Genomic DNA, 18,247 nt, shown 5'->3' on the forward strand with positions numbered 1-18,247 from the left:
TATAACACATGTAAATCATTATTAGCACAGCTTTTCTCCTTATAGCATTTTTGCTAATGCTGGCCAAGATGACAGGCTGAATATTTTTTAATCATCACTTGCAGGCAGGTGCGTGAGGCAACAGGTGTGGATATAAATATGCGAGTAGGTGTGCACTCTGGAAATGTCCTCTGTGGTGTGATTGGCCTACGGAAATGGCAGTTTGATGTTTGGTCACACGATGTCACCTTAGCCAATCATATGGAGTCAGGTGGATTACCAGGGTATGAACAATAAAATCTCTTATCAAACAAGAACTGTTTAAGTTACTGTTGATATTATAATGTCAAAGTGATCTTCATAAGGTGCTATGTTTACATTTTCTCCATTAGGCGAGTTCACATCACAGAGGCGACTCTGAAGCACTTGAACAAAGCGTATGAAGTTGAGGAGGGGAATGGTCACCTCAGAGACACCTACCTTAAAGAGCTTAACATCAAGACGTACCTGGTCATAGATCCGCGGGTAGAAACTTTAAATCACACATTAACATTGTAAGCCTGCCACATGTATATGACCCTGTATATGAATCTGATCATGTTGATGTGTGTGTGTTTAGTCAAAGGAGTCTTCGCTGATGGCTCCCAGTGTCACTAAGCCTCGTGTGAGTGATGGTTTGAAGATGCGAGCATCTGTTCGTATGACTCGCTTCCTGGAGTCATGGGGGGCTGTCAAACCTTTTGCCCATCTGCAGAGCCGAGAGGAATTCAGCACAGATGCTATGGTCAATGGAAAGGGTCGCTGCAAGGTCAGAGATACACATGTTGAAAGAATAAACACTCAAAATTGAGAATAGACCTCATGACAGATAAATGTCAGACAGCCCTTTTGTTTATGCTTTTTTTGGCAAATTCCCAACTCGATAGTAAAAAGGGTTTCCGAAACCATACAGTAATCGTTAAAAATGCAGATCAGACTCTGTGGTAGACCACATGAACAACTAAACGCTGAAATTTAGAATAATCGTCCAAAACCAAAACGTTTGCATAAACCAAAAGCATGAAAGCAGTCCATTTCATTTGTTTGCTATGTTCTAAGTCTTATACACTATAAAAAGCTATGTGTGATGGATTGAACAGTTCGAAATTGTTCTGTTTTGTACACAAATCTATCAAATGATATTAAAAGGCAATTATTTGACTACTCATATGCCTTTTATGGTGTTTTTGGTCAAAAAGTGATCTCATCAATACATGATCTTTGCATGCAGAACATGATTATGAAAGCAACTCTTTATGAACGATGCTCATGTTTGTCTCTCTTTTTAGGACATTCCTCTTAGATCAGTACCAACCAAAGTTACAGATAGGTGAGTTGTGTTTGTGTCGTCTGTCTGTTTTGTGTGTGTCTCAGTAGAAAAAAAACAAGGTGTATGGAATCTGGTTTTGTCTTGCTGACTGAAGCAGCGATGTTGAAGTTGTCTTTCTCACTGTTGCTCTCTGACAGCTTTGATGAGTCTCTTGAGGAGCCCTGCTCTTTACCTGCCCCTCCCTTGAGCACATATAAGTGAGTGGAGCCATACTGGCTCAGCCAGCTCTATGGGGCCCGTAGTTTCAGCACTAACAATGCAAACGCTCAGTGAGGCGCTGCTTACTGGTCATACGGTTAGCATGACCATAGGTGAACTCCTGCAGTACACCAATGGTGTGTTTCCAGACTATAGTGTATTTTTGGCTTAGACAAGCGTTTGTGTTTCTGCTTGCAAAGAGGGAGAAAGGAAACAGTACTTTCCTTCCTGAGCCGTGTTGAGGCACATTGCAAGGGGACTCTTGCAATCACTCTCAGGTGTTTAAACTAACACATGGCATCCTGCCTGCCATGGCCCTCACACATATTTGCACAAACTTAAATACACGCATTCTTAATTCTCAGCGGAACTAAATTAGAATCTTCTCTCTGATGGTGTATTTAGATCCCTTAACTACACAAAGTCATTTATAACTACAAACTTCACACATATTCACCCAAGCTTCCCTTGTACTGGCTGCAGTCAAATAAAACTAAATAACAGCATGACAACTGCTATAAACGTCTTTCCTGTCCCACAGTTCTCATGCACATACTGTATAGACATGTGCATTGTGTGTGTGTGTGTGTGTGTGTGTGTGTGTGTGTGTGTGTGTGTGTGTGTGTGTGTGTATGTGTGTGTGTGTGTGTGTGTGTGCGTATGTGTGTGTGTGTGTGTGTGTGTGTGTGTGTGTGTGTGCATGTGAGGTAATTCATGGGTGCAAAGTGTGTTTCTGTCTCTAAGGTCTGTGTCTGCTGCCTCCTTAGGTATAAATCACAGAAGACTAAGTTTGATGAAGAACTTCATGACAAGATGACCACCACCATCAATGATTTAAGCTCCAGCAAGTTAGTCCTAAACAAGCATGTTTAATTATTTTTGATGAAATTAAGTCCAGTTTGGTTTAAGTTGCACATTTAGTATGCATGAAAACAAACGAAGAGGGTTTTTGTGTGTGCAGGCAGTGGGTGAAGTCTGAAGAGATATCTGGCCTCACACTGTGGTTTACTAAAAGAGACCTGGAAAAGCAGGTATGTATTTTAATGTGTGCTTAACCCACAAAAAAGTCCTAATATTATATATGTGACACCTGGCCAACAAAACCAGTCTTAAGTAGCACGCTTATATTTGTAGCAATAGCCAAAAATACTTTTTATGGGTCAAAATTATCGATTTGTCTTAATGGCAAAAATCATTAGGATATTAAGTAAGGTACATATTCCATGAAGATACTTTGTAAATGTCCTGCCATAAATATACCAAAACTACATTTTTTGATTAGTAATATGCATCGTTAAGAACTTCATTTGGACAACTTTAAAAGTTAATTTTTTAATATTTAGATTTTTTTTGCACCTTTAGATTCCATATTTTTTAAATAGTTGTATCAGAGCACTGCCTTTGTATTTTTGACTGAATTGCCTAGCAACTTTTATGATGGCTGCTGTTGTAGTTTATGAAATATTATTATTCAATAAATAATATTTTATATAAATAATTGTAGTATTTAATAGTATTTAGTATTGAGAAACTGTATGTTTTCGTGATAGTGATTTTAGTTACATCATTCAGCCATTAGATGTTGACAAGAGACTGTTTTTATGAGTGAATCGCCAATAAAGAGTTTTATATTGAAAGAGACTGAAACAGGGTTGTAAATGATTATTTTTTACTTTCAACAACACCTTGTAAGTAGCAGCCAACAAATGCATTGTACAGTGCTGTCATTGGAAATCACACTTAACAACTGAAAGGATAGTATGACAAAGATATCGCTTTCCTCAGCGGAAATTTAAACAAATGTTTTATTCTGAATATGAGACACAAGAATGAATGCTGTATCAGATGCAGGTAATCACACTCACTCTCTCAATTTTTCTCTCATAATACTCTACTTTACATAATATAGTAAGCTTTTTAAAAAGCAACTAAACGTTCCTTCGTTACTAGTTCTAAAGTGATGTTTTCGAATGTATTATTTTCCTTTTTAGTAATGGAGGCTTGGGCTCAGCTGGTAAACTGTCAAACTGATATTTGAAACCATGGTGGACGGAAGTAGTTTGCACAAAAGAGAGTTTTTAAAGACACTCTGATGTCTCTTTTTTACTGGTGTATAAATGCAAAATCGTAGCAGTGAATCACAGTTGTGGATTTTTGTTTCATACACTGTGGTGTGCGCATGTTAAAAATAAAGAAATAAATTAACATTTATAATAATATTAACATACCATTATGTGTGTGTGTGGTTCTCTCAGTACAGGACTATAGAGATGCCAAGCTTTAGATGCTACATTGGTTGTGCCACCTTCATCTTTTTATGTATCTTCATCATCCAGATGCTTGTTACCAATCAGTAAGTGTCAAGAATACATACTGAACACCGTAGGCAGACTTTATTGACAACCATTTTCCCTGAGAGTGTATAACTTTTTTGTCTCTCTCACAGGCGTAAGAAGCTGGGGCTGGCATTTGCGGGGTTGGCGTGCGTTCTGCTTTTGACTCTGTGCATCTGTTATGCAGGTCATATACAGGTTAGACCACCACAGCCTTCCTTTGCCTTAGCACAGACATTCAGTCAGTCTAATGGGTTCTGAGGTATTTTTGTGTGCCTAGCACAATAAAGGTCCTTCCCTCCTGTGGTTTTATAGATGCTGGAGCATGCAGTGACTCTCTTGCTGTGTACAGTGCTGTAATGTGGAGAATGTCATATGCTGTGTCCATTGTTGGCACTGACTTATACTGGAATGTGAAAAAACTAAAAACAGATTTGCTACAGTGTCACAAACGTAAATACATATGCATACATACCGTGACATATGAGTTGGACATGTTTATAGTGTTCCTCCCATTGTCCCCATTCAAATACACTGTTGCTTTTTCCAACACATTTTGGCTTCTGTAACCTTGCACTTTTGCTCAGGTCAAATCCAGCTATGTCTTTTTTTTAACAGCGTTTTCCCCCTTCTTTTTCTATTTCTCAGAGGATGTTTCCAGAGAAGTTAAAGTCATGTACGTGGCTCTCTGCTCTTTCAGAAGCAGTGGTTAAGAGACCTTTTCTACGCCTCCCATTGGCAGCCGTGGTCACCGCAGTCATAGTCATCATCGCCATGTTCAATTTTGTAATGCTTTTTCAGTGCTTAGATAATATTGTTGGTATATGTTTTTGCTGAAGCACTACAAAAGTAGGTCGGCCTCTTAACATTTTTGCCCATCAATCTTTCTTTCACTCGACAGTATTTTAATGCGCCGGAGAATTTATATGACGCTTTGCAACAAAACTGCACCATTCCTAAATCTGTTGCAGATGACCTTCCATATTTGCCTGTGAGTAACAAACAAACACACACACACACACACACACACACACACACACACACACACACATTTAATTGGATATCTACATGAAGACATACTCTAAACTTGTGTTATTTTTATGTATTTTGTTTCTGTATGATTTTGTTTTTCCAGTATTCTGTATATAATTGTATATTGGCTTTGATCGCCTGTGGCGTTTTTCTGAGGGTGAGTTTGGAGCTGAAGGTGGCCTTCCTCTTCATCGTCTCTACCATTTCCTACATCATCATCTTCTACTCTCAGGAATATCTCTTCAGCAGCTACAGCTGCCTGCTCTACGGCAACCACAGCTGGTACACTCTCATAAACACATGCAGTTGATTGTCATATAATTTTTAATATTGCATATTTAATTGTAGAAGCTTATTTCTACCTATTTAGATTATCTTTGCCATTATTTAACACTTAATTAAAGTTAATCTGTTAATGTTTGAATAACAGTGTTAAATGTAATCTTAAGCAAATTTCATTATGCAATATCCAATTTTTTAAAAGTGGACTTCAAAAATAAAATTTTTGTGCCATTTGACAAAACAAATACATTTTTTTGTCTTTTATTTAGCATTTATTTAGACAAAATAATGTAGATTAGGGGTGAAATATATTATCAATATTGTGATATCGCGATAGAAACGATAGGTCTTCTGGGCAAAAAAAGTGTCATTTTTAAAAAAATATATTTAAATTTGCTTAAAGGGGCTATATGCAGTTTTCTGAAATTTAAACTCGCGACTGACACCTATGGCCAAAAAAAGGAACTGCTCTTCCTTTCTGCTCGCTCTCGCAGCGCGCGCTCGTACGTGCAAACTTCACAAGTCATCCGCTGCAAAGAAGTCAACATTATGTTTACAGAGGTAAGAACAGTCAAATACATATATTGTTTGAGAAACTAAGTTTGTTTGCAATAATAGGCTAATTGCTGACTAGCGGTGGTGGCAGAGTGATCTGAAACGTTTAACATGAACGCGCTTGACGTCACATCCGCAGACAGCGTGTGAAAAATCCGACCCGACAGAAAATAGGAAAAATAGGATACAGGCTTATAGGTGCACCCACTGTATGCTCATCAGGAGATGTTTGAGTCATAAATGGTCAAATAAAAAGGCTATTGTTACGTTTATTTTGGGGAAAAAGTTGCATATAGCCCCTTTAAGATTACTTCTTATTCTAACATAAAAGATCTTTAAAGTTGTGTTTTGTGCCATTATGCTTTGGCACAGTACCTGTCAAACGAACTAAAACCGAAAGCACAATATGGCTTAATCTCTTCATAAAGTGTTTTTGCTGTGTGTTTCGTTCAGGCGATCAGCTCATGATCCTGTGTTTTCTGGTCCACAGAACGGCTCAGTTCACAGTGAATTCAGTAAACTTGTTTATTGCATGTGCTATGTGCTACAAATTAGGAAATAAGTAATGTAATTTCTCTACAGTAGTGAAAAGCCAAAATAACATACCTATAATATACCTATGAAATATAAATGATGATACATTTCATTTATTTTACAGTGTAATTGTTGTACAATATATGGCTATTACTGTCATTGTTGTTATTATTATTATATTCTAATTTGTTTGGCTTCCTAAAACACCAGTGTGAATGTAATTTAGACCAATACAGTATACCACAAGTAAAATTTGTGGTTGAGTCCCTTTTAAAGTTTAGGTCAATTCACTGATTTTTTTAAGAACATGGGTTGGAGCTCTTAATTTTGAACTCTCAAAGTGCATTAGATAGAATAATTAAACTTTAAAATGTACTTTTTTTATATATATATATATGGAAATAATTATCAGTATTGGCAAGAAATTTTATACTGGTGCATCTCTAATATAATCATGTCCTGTGTTTGTCTTTAGTAGTGTGGAGGACAGTTTGATGCTGTGCAAAGTGGGGCTCATGAAGCACCCACAACTCATGAGCTGCATCTACATCACACTGTTCCTCTTTACCATGCTGCTCATATCCCGCCAGGTACACACCTCAGACTATACAAGAATATAGTGCCATACTGTCAGGGCAGAGAGTTATACCCATCCTTGCTCTGTCCTCTCTCTTTTCCTCTCAGAATGAGTACTGCTGTCGTCAGGACTTCCTGTTGAAGAACAAGAACCTGGCCGATAAGGAAGAAGTCGAGCTGTGCGAAAACCTGAACCGTCTGCTTTTGGAGAATGTTCTCCCTGCACATGTGGCCGCTCTCTTCGTGGGCGAGAACAAGAAGAATGAGGTGGGGCTGCTGTCCACTATCTCTTTACTAAACCGGAAATACAAGGTAGGAACCGGCTTCGAATGTATGGGATGAGCCTGTGTATCACCACCTCGTGTCTCCCATACAAGATTAGACATCAGTGATTCCCAACCAGGGATACCTAAGCCGGTTCCAGAGGGCACTTGGAAAGACTTTGAATTTGCTTTGTTGAATAGTTAAAACTGAAACTGAAACTACTAACAATTTCATGGTTGTGCAGATCTTTTCAAGGAAAAGAGACAAAAAATGTGTGTAAAATGTAACGTTTGTAAAAGCCTTACACATTGGACTGTGGCAGTTCGTAAGACAAAAAAAGGTTGGGAAACACTGCCATATACCACGCAAGAAAATATCATGCAATTCTCCACCATACCATTCCAATATCATACTGTAGGATCACAATATACACTGTACAGAGAATACCAGATCATCCCACGCTGTATTTTATAGTAACCTCTCAACCATTTTCTACCACAGTCCATACTATATCATACCATAATTAAGAAAGATTTAAAAACTTTAGATTAGAAAATGTGCCTGAGTTTTTATTGACAATAATTTGATTCATTCCTGATCTGCATTCTTTTAAGAAAAGTTAATGTAGTATCGCAGTTATCTGAAAGTGCAATGGTTTTGTCTTATTTCCATTTCTCACTTTTCAGAAATAATTTTATGTTAATTTAACACACTACTGGTCCTATTTGCTGGTCGGTACGATTTTTTTATGTTTTTGAAAAAAGCCTACAGTGTCATTCAGAAATCATTCTAATGTACAGATTTGGTTCCCAAAAACATTTGTGACCCTGGACCACAAAACCTTAAGTAGCACGGGTATATTTGTAGCAATAGCCAAAAATACATTGTATGGGTCAAAATTATCGATTTTTCGTATATACCAAAAATCATTAGGATATTAAGTAAAGATCGTGTTCCATGAAGATATTTTGTACATTTCCTGCTGTAATTATATCAAAACTTAATTTTTGATTGGTAATATGCATTGCTAAGAACTTCATTTGGACAACTTTAAAGGTGATTTTATTTTCAATATTTTGATATTTTGTTTCAAATATTGCCCAATCCTGACTTAGATCAATGGAACACTTATTTATTCAGCTTTCATATGATGTATATATCTAAATTTTTAAAAATTAACCCTTATGACTGGTTTTGTGGTCCAGGGTCACATTGATGATTGTTATCAATGTTGAAAACAGTTATATGATACAGTTTCTTTTCAGGATTCATTGATAAATAGAAAATTCAAAAGAACCCCATTTTTTTTGGAAATTGTTTTTTTTGTTTTTTTTTGACCAACATGAGTTTTTACTGTCACCTTTGATCAGTTAAAAGGGATAATTCACCCAAAAATCAAAATCACCCCACGATTTACTCACCCTCAAGCCATCCTAGGTGTATATGATTTTTTTTTTTCTTTTTTACAGATTGATACAATTAGAGTTATATTAAAAAATGTCCTGGCTCTTTCAAGCTTCATAATGACAGTAAATGGAGATTTTAAAGTCGGATAAAGTGCATCCATTCATCATATCGTAAAAAGTACTCAACATGGCTCTTGGGGGTTAATAAAGGCCTTCTGAAGAGAATTCGCCACTCTCTCATAAACACACGTACGACAGTTAGCTGAACTTAGAGATTATAGTTTATGAAGTTTTAAATATTGAGATTTTTTCTTACACAAATGCATCGATTTGCTTCAGAAGGCTTTTATTAACCCCCCGGAGCCGTATGGAGTACTTTTTATGATGCATGCACTATATGTGACCCTGGACCACAAAACCAGTCTTAAGTCGCTGGGGTATGTTTGTAGCAATAGCCAAAAATACATTGCATGGGTCAAAATTATTGATTTTTCTTTTATGTCAAAAATCATTAGGAAATTAAGTAAAGATCATGTTCCATGAAGATTTTTTGTAAAATTCCTACTGTAAATGTATCAAAATGTAATTTTTGATTAGTAATATGCATTGTTAAGATCCTAATTTGGACAACTTTAAAGGTGATTTTCTCAGGATTTTGATTTTTTTGCATCCTCAGATTCCAGATTTTCAAATAGATGTATCTCAGCCAAATATTGTCCTATCCTAACAAACCATACATCAATAGAAAGCTTATTTACTGAGCTTTCATATATATATATATATACATCTCAGTTTTGTAAAATTTAACCTTATGACTGGTTTTGTGGTCCAGGGTCACATATGTTGCTTTAAAATCTCAACAGCCATTCACTGTCACGATGAAGCTGGGTAGAGCAAGGAGATTCTTTTAGTATAAATCTGATTGTATTTATCTGAAAGAAGAAAGTCATATACACTTAGAATGGCTTGAGGGTGAGTAATTCATGGGTTAATTTCATTTTTGGGTAAACTATCCCTTTATTTTTCTTGCTGAAAAAAAGTGCAATAGCCTTATAGTGTATATGTATATAAATGTATAGAATGTGTTTTTCCTTTAATTTTCTTTCTGTCTAATATGTACATTTTTTAATTGTGAAATAACTCATTGGGTGTCTCTGTAAATTTAGTCTTGATTTTTGAGTGTAGTTTGTGAAAATTGTTTTGTTACTCAAAACACCCATGTCACATGTCATTCATCATTCGTACCTCATACCTTTACACATATATTCACACAGTCTGTGAACGTCCTGTCATAAAACGTTTTTTGTTGTTGTTTCTGTTGTACAATATGAATGATTGCAACAGAACCATTAAGGTCTTGCGGCATGTGTCTTTCTGTTCCTCTTTTCCAGGACCTGTACTATAAGTCATATGACTGCGTATGTGTGATGTTTGCCTCGGTGCCAGACTTCAAAGAGTTCTACACTGAATGTGACATCAACAAAGAAGGACTGGAGTGTTTGAGGCTCCTCAATGAGATCATCGCTGACTTTGATGAGGTCAGAGTGATGTCATGTCTCATGTCTCAAAGAACATGAATTTGTCCTGCTTTGCTCTGATCTCCTTATTACATAGTCTTTCTTCTCCTGTCATTTCTTGAATGAATGGATGAATCATTGCATATGACTAGTGCTCTGCCAACATCCAAATGGCTTTCACCTCTAAGGGCGTCACCACAGCTAGAAAATGTACACTCATATCACTTCAATTACTTATTTGTGTGAGCTGCTTTTGGATTGAGGATTCAGTCAGAAAAGGGCCAAGACTTGTTGGTGATCACCACCACAACAAAGCCCTGGGTTGAATGACTACACAAATGTTTAGTCCGACAGTTCTGGCAGCAAAGTAAGGGATCTAAATACAGGCTTTACATATTGCTAGTGCTGAGTTTCAGTGTGGTGTGGCTGCTGTCCCTCTTTTTTCTTTTCGTTCTTATTATCCTCTTATTCTGTCTCTGTCATTTAATGTAAGAGAACATGATGGCATGGATTTCTACTGCTCTGAAACACTGACATCCATTCAGCTCTTCCCTCCTCTCATTACCTGCAGTTGCTGTCTAAGCCCAAGTTCAGTGGTGTGGAAAAGATTAAAACCATCGGCAGCACATACATGGCTGCTGCAGGACTGAGCGGACCTCCAGAACAGAGCAGCCAGGTATTGCGTTACATAGCGTATGCAAAGACAACACATACCACTATACGTGCCATTCTACAAATTGGTGCAAAATATGCAGTCACTACAGAAACATGGGATGTTTTGTCGAAAATAGAGTATACTGAATTATCAATGAAGATGTTACGATATTTTTTGGTTCAATGTATATTCAAACTAATGAATCCTTAACTTTGAAATCAGTATGATCAACTTTTTGCCTTTTACAAAGAAAAAAATGATTCAAAATACAACAAATCTCATAAATTACATTTGAAATATTGTTAAAAATGTAATTGGTATTGATTTACCTCTGAAAAAAAATGTAATAAAATAGCAAATATATATATTTACAATGTAGATGTAAGCAAAATCCTAATAGGTCAATATAACCCCTCTAATTAAATGATTATTACTGTGTTTCGGTAGTGACAAATTTGAGGAGAAGTATTCCAAAACTTGAAAATACAATGTAAGAATTAACTGCACAGTTATTAGAAATGTGTACCTTGCATACTATACAAAGACATATTATTTAAAGATGTTTCCATCTCTGACTTCGGACCAAGTTTGTAGAATGGCCTCTAAACATCTAAACCACATGAAACTCAATAAATGCATTCTTAAAATTCATAAACGGCTACAGTGTGTTAACTTCTCAGCTGTCTTTACTTCTCGGGTATCTTGTATATTTAATATTCAAGAAAAAATGAAGGATGCTCTTTCATGCTAATTGTAGGTTTAGAAACCAGTTAATTTTGTGTTAAATTGTCCTGCCCATTTCTTACAGTCAACTGCAAGCTCATATTTAGACCTGCCTCCATCATAATTTACAACTGATGGATAGAACTCAGTCCCTTCCATACATTTTTTCACCAATAATCACAATAAACTTTAGTGTTTTTTTAACTTACTTATTAATTATAAATATAAGATTAATTAAGTTCTATATTAATAAATGTCTAGCATCAGGATTGCTGTAATGACTGGTGCATAGCAACAGACCTTTTGCAGCATATTAAACCTCAAAATGTGTTTCATTAAGTAGCAAAAATCTTAAATTGCAGAGGATTTCAAAAGCTTGATAAAAAACAGATTTAACAAAAAATGGACTGACGAGTTTCTTCTTGTATTACTCTTAAGTCTACACTGCTGCATGTAATTACAATGCCATGTCCTTGACTTAACAGAAATGATCGAATTTTCTTTTCTAGATTATGATTTACATAAGAGATTTGCATGTGAAGTGAACATTGCTGAGGAGTTAACATGCTGAAAGTATTTATGAATTTTAATAACACATTTGTGCTTTAAGCTTTCAATTCAACTTGACTGTATTGTTATGGAAAATTAAAAGACTGACCAGCACTTATGAGGTGCACTTGATGAATAAGATGATAAAAATAGAAGACATTTTAAAACTGAAAGAGAAGTTCCTTTCTTATGTTTAGTTCATTTTATTCTCTGACCACTGGTTACCCAGCATTTGTCCAGAAGTGTCTTTCAAGCTACACAAAGTAATTTACATACCTCTGGTTGACTGAACTTTGTTGTGTGTGCCCTTAGGACCGTGAGAAGCAGAACGCTCAGATAGGAAACATGGTGGAGTTCGCCATAGCTCTGATCGGCAAGCTGGACGGCATCAACAGACACTCCTTCAACACGTTCAGGCTTCGTGTCGGTACGTCTGATTACAGAAGCCTTAATTCTACAGCGTTGGTAATAACTCAGTTATTGCTTGGAAGCTGAATTAATATTTGCATTAAGTGAGACTCAAGACGAAGAACACTTTACCTTCATGTATTGCATAGATGTTTCCTTTTAGACTTTGCAACTCTGCATTAAGGATTAAAAATGAAACCAGTTTACCTTTTTACCAGTTACCAGTTTACAGGATGTAGCTGAAAATCTCACTATAAATCAGAGGCAGCTCATAAGAGCGATCTCAGGCATCTTCAGCAGCTCAGGGTAACAGATGCACACGGGAACTGGCACGAAATGCTTCATAAACGCTTCATTTAAGAGTCTGGGTACATATCGTCCATCTGTGGCAGAGATCTGATAAAAAATTATAATAACAGACACAAATCCCATCTTAAAGACTTTATTAGAAAAATGAAAAGCACATTCCAGCAGTCACTTGAGGATCAAACTTACTGCCTCACTGGATCTTCTTTATGCTTCTTTATGAGGTAAGTGGATGCCAGTAATGTCTGTCAGCCAGAATTACAAGGTTTAAAGAGTTTTGTCACTGACAGAAAAAACAGACCAGTCTAGGGCTAATTGAAACAAAACCAAAGTGGCTCAGTGCGATTTATGATGTTGCAAAGGTTGTGATTTAATTAAAATAAATATATGTGCTGTCATTGTGTGTTTTAGAATTAAGTGTATATAGACCATTCTACAGAATTGGTCCAAAGTCAGAGTTGGAAACATCTTGAGAAAATGTTTTTAAAAAAATTGAATTTATGCAAATTGTATAATATCCAAGGTACACATTTTTAGTAATGGTGCAGTTAATTCTTATATTGTATTTTCAGAAAGTTTTGGAATATTTGTCCTCTCCCCAAATCTGTCATTACCGAAACACTGTACTATATAATATAAATAAGAAGGGTTATTTTTTGCTATTTTATCACTATATTTTTTCAGAGGTAAATCAGTGAAAAGGCAAAAAGTTGATCATGTTGATTTCAAAGTAAAGGCTTCATTTTGAATATACATTGAACCAAAAATTTCAGTGTACTTTATTTTTGACAAAATATCTTATGTTTCAGTAGTGACTGCACAATTTCAGATTACAGAATTTTTATTTGCAACTAAAACATACTAAAATACAAAAAAAAACTGCATAACTACTAAAATTGTATTTATTCCCCCAAATATGAGAACTATGTGTTCCCTTTTGTCACTACCAAAACGATGATTTTATGGGATAACACCCCCCAAAAAAACAAAAACAAAGTGAAAAAAACTACTGAAACTCCACCAAATGTTTCGGTAGTGAGAATTTTAGATTCTTTTGAACCTAGCTCAAAGATGCTAATTAGCATATGATTAACTAGCACAGTTCTGAATCTGATCTGAATGTACGCATATAAAAACTAAATGTTATGGAATAAGAAAAAAGTGCTTAATTATAGAAAAATTGTTCGGTAGTGACATTCCAAACAGTTAGAGTTACAAACAGTTCAGGCCTATCTACTCACCATGTAGCTATGAGAGAGAGTGACACAGGAATATTTCCTAAATGTAGGGGTGTAGTTAAAATCAGTCTCAGTCAATGGACTAAAACATACTTTTCAGTAGTGACATGAAAATGCAGGACACATTTTTTACATATAGTTTCCTAATTTCCTTTTTTTTTTTTTAACTTCACTATATAAAAGATTCAAAAAGATTTTTTAAAACAAAAATGGAAAAAAAATCCCAAACTATTTTAATATCATTTTCAGTGAATAATGACATTTAGGGGTTAGGGTTGAAGACAGCCACCTCCCAATCGAAAGTACCAAATAAATGATGATTTTAAATATATTAAGCTTACTAATATTTTAAACATCATTGTGGGTTTCAATAGATAATAAAAGGTTCTTAGTAAACATCTAAGATTTGAATACTTAACTGCTTTTTAAATGTTTTTTTTTTTTTGGTTAAGGAACAGCGGTTTGCACCAATTCTGTAGAATAACCCATATATGCAGAAATCATGTAAATGTCATATTTGCAGAGTTTGTTCAATGATCCGTGTGTGTTTGTTTGTCCAGGTATAAACCACGGCCCAGTGATTGCTGGAGTAATTGGAGCCAGGAAACCACAGTATGATATCTGGGGAAACACTGTGAATGTGGCTAGCCGGATGGAAAGCACCGGAGAGCTGGGTAAAATACAGGTAAGCACTGAATCACTCTTACAGTACTTAAAGAGTTAGTTCACCCAAAAATGTCAATAATTACTCACCCTTATATCGTTCCAAACCCGTAAGACCTTCGTTCACCTTCGGAACACAAATTGAGAGCTGAAATCTGAGAGCTTTCTGACCCTGCATAGACAGCAATGCAACAGACAAGATGCCCAGAAAGATAGTAAGGAACTGTAATTTTATAAAGCTATAATATTAGTAAAGAAAAAAAGAAAACAAAAATAACGATTTCATTCGACTATTTTCTTATCTTCCATGTCAGTCTTTAATGTACATCTTAAAGTCCTTACTACCTTTTTGAGGCTTGAATGTGGCAGTTGCGTTGATGTCTATGCAGGGTCAGAAAGCTCTCAGATTTCATCAGAAATATCATAATTTGTGTTCTGAAGATGAACAAAGGTCTTATAAGTTTAGAACAAGATGAGGGTGAGAAATTGACAGAATTTTTATTTATGGATGAACTATTCCTTTAATCTCTCTAGCTTCGCTATGATGGTGATTCTCTTCTCATTTTTAGATTTTCAAAATAACTAAATTATTTTAAAAAATGAAATGCCAGTTTTTGCTAAGACGTGTTTGCATTGCAGGTAACAGAGGAGACGTCGGAAGTCCTGCAGAAGCTGGGCTATTCATGTGAGTGTCGTGGCCTGATCAATGTGAAGGGCAAAGGAGAGCTCAAAACCTTCTTTTTGTGCACAGATTCCAGCAAACAGCAGGGCATCGGCCTGAGCTGAGACTGAAGCCTCTGCCTCTGACAGCTTCATACAAACACACACACACACACACACACACACACACACACATAGTACACACAGACTCCGGGCCTATATGTGATCTCTTTGTTTTCATTTACGAAGGTTTTATTGCTACTGGATTTGTTTCTTTAGAGCATGTCTAAAGAACTGCACATTCTTTTTAACTCCTACCTGTTGGAGTTTGTGTTGGCAGCATTTGGAGACCTGAAACTCTTCTATACATACACGCATCTCACATGGACACAAGTTGAACTTTGCGATCCTCTTATGGGAAACAGACCACAGACAGTGGGTAATTGAGTTTGGTGAAGGAAAATACTGGTTCTCAGTATTGCTCTTAGACTTTCTGGGTACTGCTGTCATAATGGCCTTGATCCCGTTGGATTTAGACTGATCTGGGATGACTGAGCTGGTCGGCCGGTTTTGGCCTCACACACTGCTTGAGGCTCGCAGGCAGAGGGAACACGTGACCCACACAAACCTATCATCGCAGATTTTAACATATCTAATTTCATCAGTCATTTAAAACAACGTGTATCTTATTATAAACCTTTCTGGACCAACAAAATGGGGGATGCCCATTGTTGCTTGAATCTATAACACAACTGCCAAGTGTTTTGAAAGCCAAATATGGACAAGCAGTGTTGATTTGCTGTTGCCTTTGAGTAGAGATTGTGGATGTTGGAGATGAGCCTTCCCTAGCTTCATAATATGCTACAGACGAAAACTATTAAGGAATGTTCACATATACTGGGAAAAAGTGACTGAAATTCAATTAACTTCAAGTGAAAGTTGACTTAAATCGCTTTCCCATCATCTTTCTTAGCTTTTAATGGCTCAAATGGTTCTGTGGCTTCTCTCATCTGAAGTTGTGAATTTGCTGTTGGATGTACTCATGCATCTTAGCTTACATTCCAGTGAATTGATTTGCTCAGACGGTCTCTGCTTCTGTTCTGTGAGAATGCTTGGTGAAAGTGGGACGTTTTTTGTGCCTGATGAAGCCATAGTCATAAATGTTCAATTGCGATTGAAAATTCTGTGCGTCTCTCTGGGTTTTCAGCCCGTTGAGTGTTACAGTGACTGAATTTACATGGCCTGAGATTCTGTGCTGCCTTTCTGTACCGCAATGTTTGTGAGGAACGCCTGCTGTCTCCTCTGTTTTGTATGCATTGTTACAGAATAAATCATTTTACACTTTATATGCTTCCTTTGTAGCATTTTGGCAAATTAATGAGAGAAACTCATAGGTCACACACTGGACACAGGCCTTCTGAGACTGTATTGTTCACATAGCAGTTTCTTTTATCACAGATTTATGATTTGTTGCCTGACCACAGTAGCAGCAAATCTCCAGAGGTCATAATAAAACATGATTCATAATTATTTCCCAATGCTGCAAGGATAGGAATCTAACAGATGATCTCAGAATTGAAATAACTTTTACAGATAATGTATGATTTTTTCTTCAGTCGTAAAGAAATTGTTTTTTGAGGAAAACATTTCAGGATTTCTCTCCATATAATAGATATGTATGGCATCCCCAAGTTTGGCATTCCCCAAAATGCAGTTTAAATGCAACTCTAAACGATCCCAGCTGAGGAAGAAGGGTCTAATCAAGCAAAACAATCTTTTCTGAACAAATTGACAATATATATATACTTTTTAACCTTGAATGCTCGTCTTCTCTCATCTCTGCATGCGCATGCGTAGTCTGTCTAATCTGGGTTAATACAGTTAGGGTATGTCTCCCATCTCGTTTTTGTCTTCATCATCAAAATAGTTCTTCCTTTTTTGAATTGCATGAAATGATATGTGCTTATTGACTAAATTAAAGACTTATTTCAGATACATTGTCTTTCAATAGTTCAAGCACTTTATAAGTACCTCTTTAGGAATATTGCCATTTTCAAGGGTTTTCCAGGCCTTAAATTTCAAGTCAAATTTAAGTACTTCAAACACTTTAAGCACCTTGTACTAACCCTGTTTTAATTCAAAATGTGTATTAGCAAATGTTTCTCATTGATGTTGTTATAAATCTGACATGAAGGGCGATTAGAATTACCCATGAGTCTTTGTAAACAACAAAAGTCCTTTAGTTTGGCTTTAAATCAAAGCATCGATGCGACACGTAATAACATTTAGATCTCATGGTTTCATTTCCTTTAAGGTTTACACATAACTCTCCCAAAGCATGATAGGATTTGTAAATCTAGCAGAGAGAGCAAGCTGCGTCGAACTGTTCTCATTTTAAAAGTAACCTATTATGCTTTTCCAAGATGTAAAAGAAGTCTCAGGTGTCCCCAGAATGTGTCTGTGAAGTTTCAGCTTAAAATACCTCACATCATTTATTATATTATTTTGAAAATGCCTATTTTGAGTGGAAGCAGAAACACATGGTTTTCGTGCATGTCTTTAAATACAAAAGAGCTGCTGCTCCCCACCCCCTTCTTTTAAAAATAGGGCTGTGGCTTTACAGCTCATACCTTAGATACTCTTAGATGTGTTTTAAACAAAATTACTTTAAACCTCTGATATAGGGTTTTTCTGAGTACACGCGTCCAAAGTGAACGCACAGAAAGTGGCTGTCACATGGCGTGCAAGTACTAAACTATGATCTCTTTCACGTCTTATTGCGCTTAAACTGTCAAATACAGGGGGGTAAACATAGAAAAAGTCAGATTTTTGTCTCCTTTAAATCAAATTTTTTTCAAACACAAATGCTGACTAATTTACTCATCTCAAACTTGACTTGAATTAACCTTTCAATTCATGTGGATTAATTTCACTGCATCTTTTTTCAAAGTTTTGCTGAGAAAATATCTTAACATTTGAGAGCTGAGGATGAGTTAAATA

The 18,247-nt window shown here is 36.2% G+C and overlaps 1 protein-coding gene across 2 annotated transcripts in view; it reads left to right on the top strand.

The window, feature by feature from the left end:
* The window catches only part of adcy7 (adenylate cyclase 7), a 59,986-nt gene extending 43,393 nt beyond the window's left edge, over positions 1-16,593 (top strand). For both annotated transcript variants that reach the window (XM_073837028.1, XM_073837030.1), the window contains exons 9-26: positions 105-263; positions 372-504; positions 599-787; positions 1,308-1,348; positions 2,314-2,394; positions 2,508-2,577; positions 3,802-3,899; positions 3,993-4,077; positions 4,528-4,665; positions 4,781-4,870; positions 5,015-5,193; positions 6,758-6,872; positions 6,967-7,125; positions 9,920-10,066; positions 10,617-10,721; positions 12,285-12,399; positions 14,485-14,609; positions 15,227-16,593. In XM_073837028.1, the coding sequence (XP_073693129.1) occupies positions 105-263; positions 372-504; positions 599-787; positions 1,308-1,348; positions 2,314-2,394; positions 2,508-2,577; positions 3,802-3,899; positions 3,993-4,077; positions 4,528-4,665; positions 4,781-4,870; positions 5,015-5,193; positions 6,758-6,872; positions 6,967-7,125; positions 9,920-10,066; positions 10,617-10,721; positions 12,285-12,399; positions 14,485-14,609; positions 15,227-15,373 (2,176 nt within the window). In that variant the 3' untranslated portion in view covers positions 15,374-16,593. The remainder of the gene's footprint in view (positions 1-104; positions 264-371; positions 505-598; positions 788-1,307; positions 1,349-2,313; positions 2,395-2,507; positions 2,578-3,801; positions 3,900-3,992; positions 4,078-4,527; positions 4,666-4,780; positions 4,871-5,014; positions 5,194-6,757; positions 6,873-6,966; positions 7,126-9,919; positions 10,067-10,616; positions 10,722-12,284; positions 12,400-14,484; positions 14,610-15,226) is intronic.
* Positions 16,594-18,247: the final 1,654 nt, after the last annotated feature.

The sequence above is a fragment of the Garra rufa genome, chromosome 3 (assembly GCF_049309525.1).
Source record: "Garra rufa chromosome 3, GarRuf1.0, whole genome shotgun sequence".
Classification (NCBI taxonomy): domain Eukaryota; kingdom Metazoa; phylum Chordata; class Actinopteri; order Cypriniformes; family Cyprinidae; genus Garra; species Garra rufa.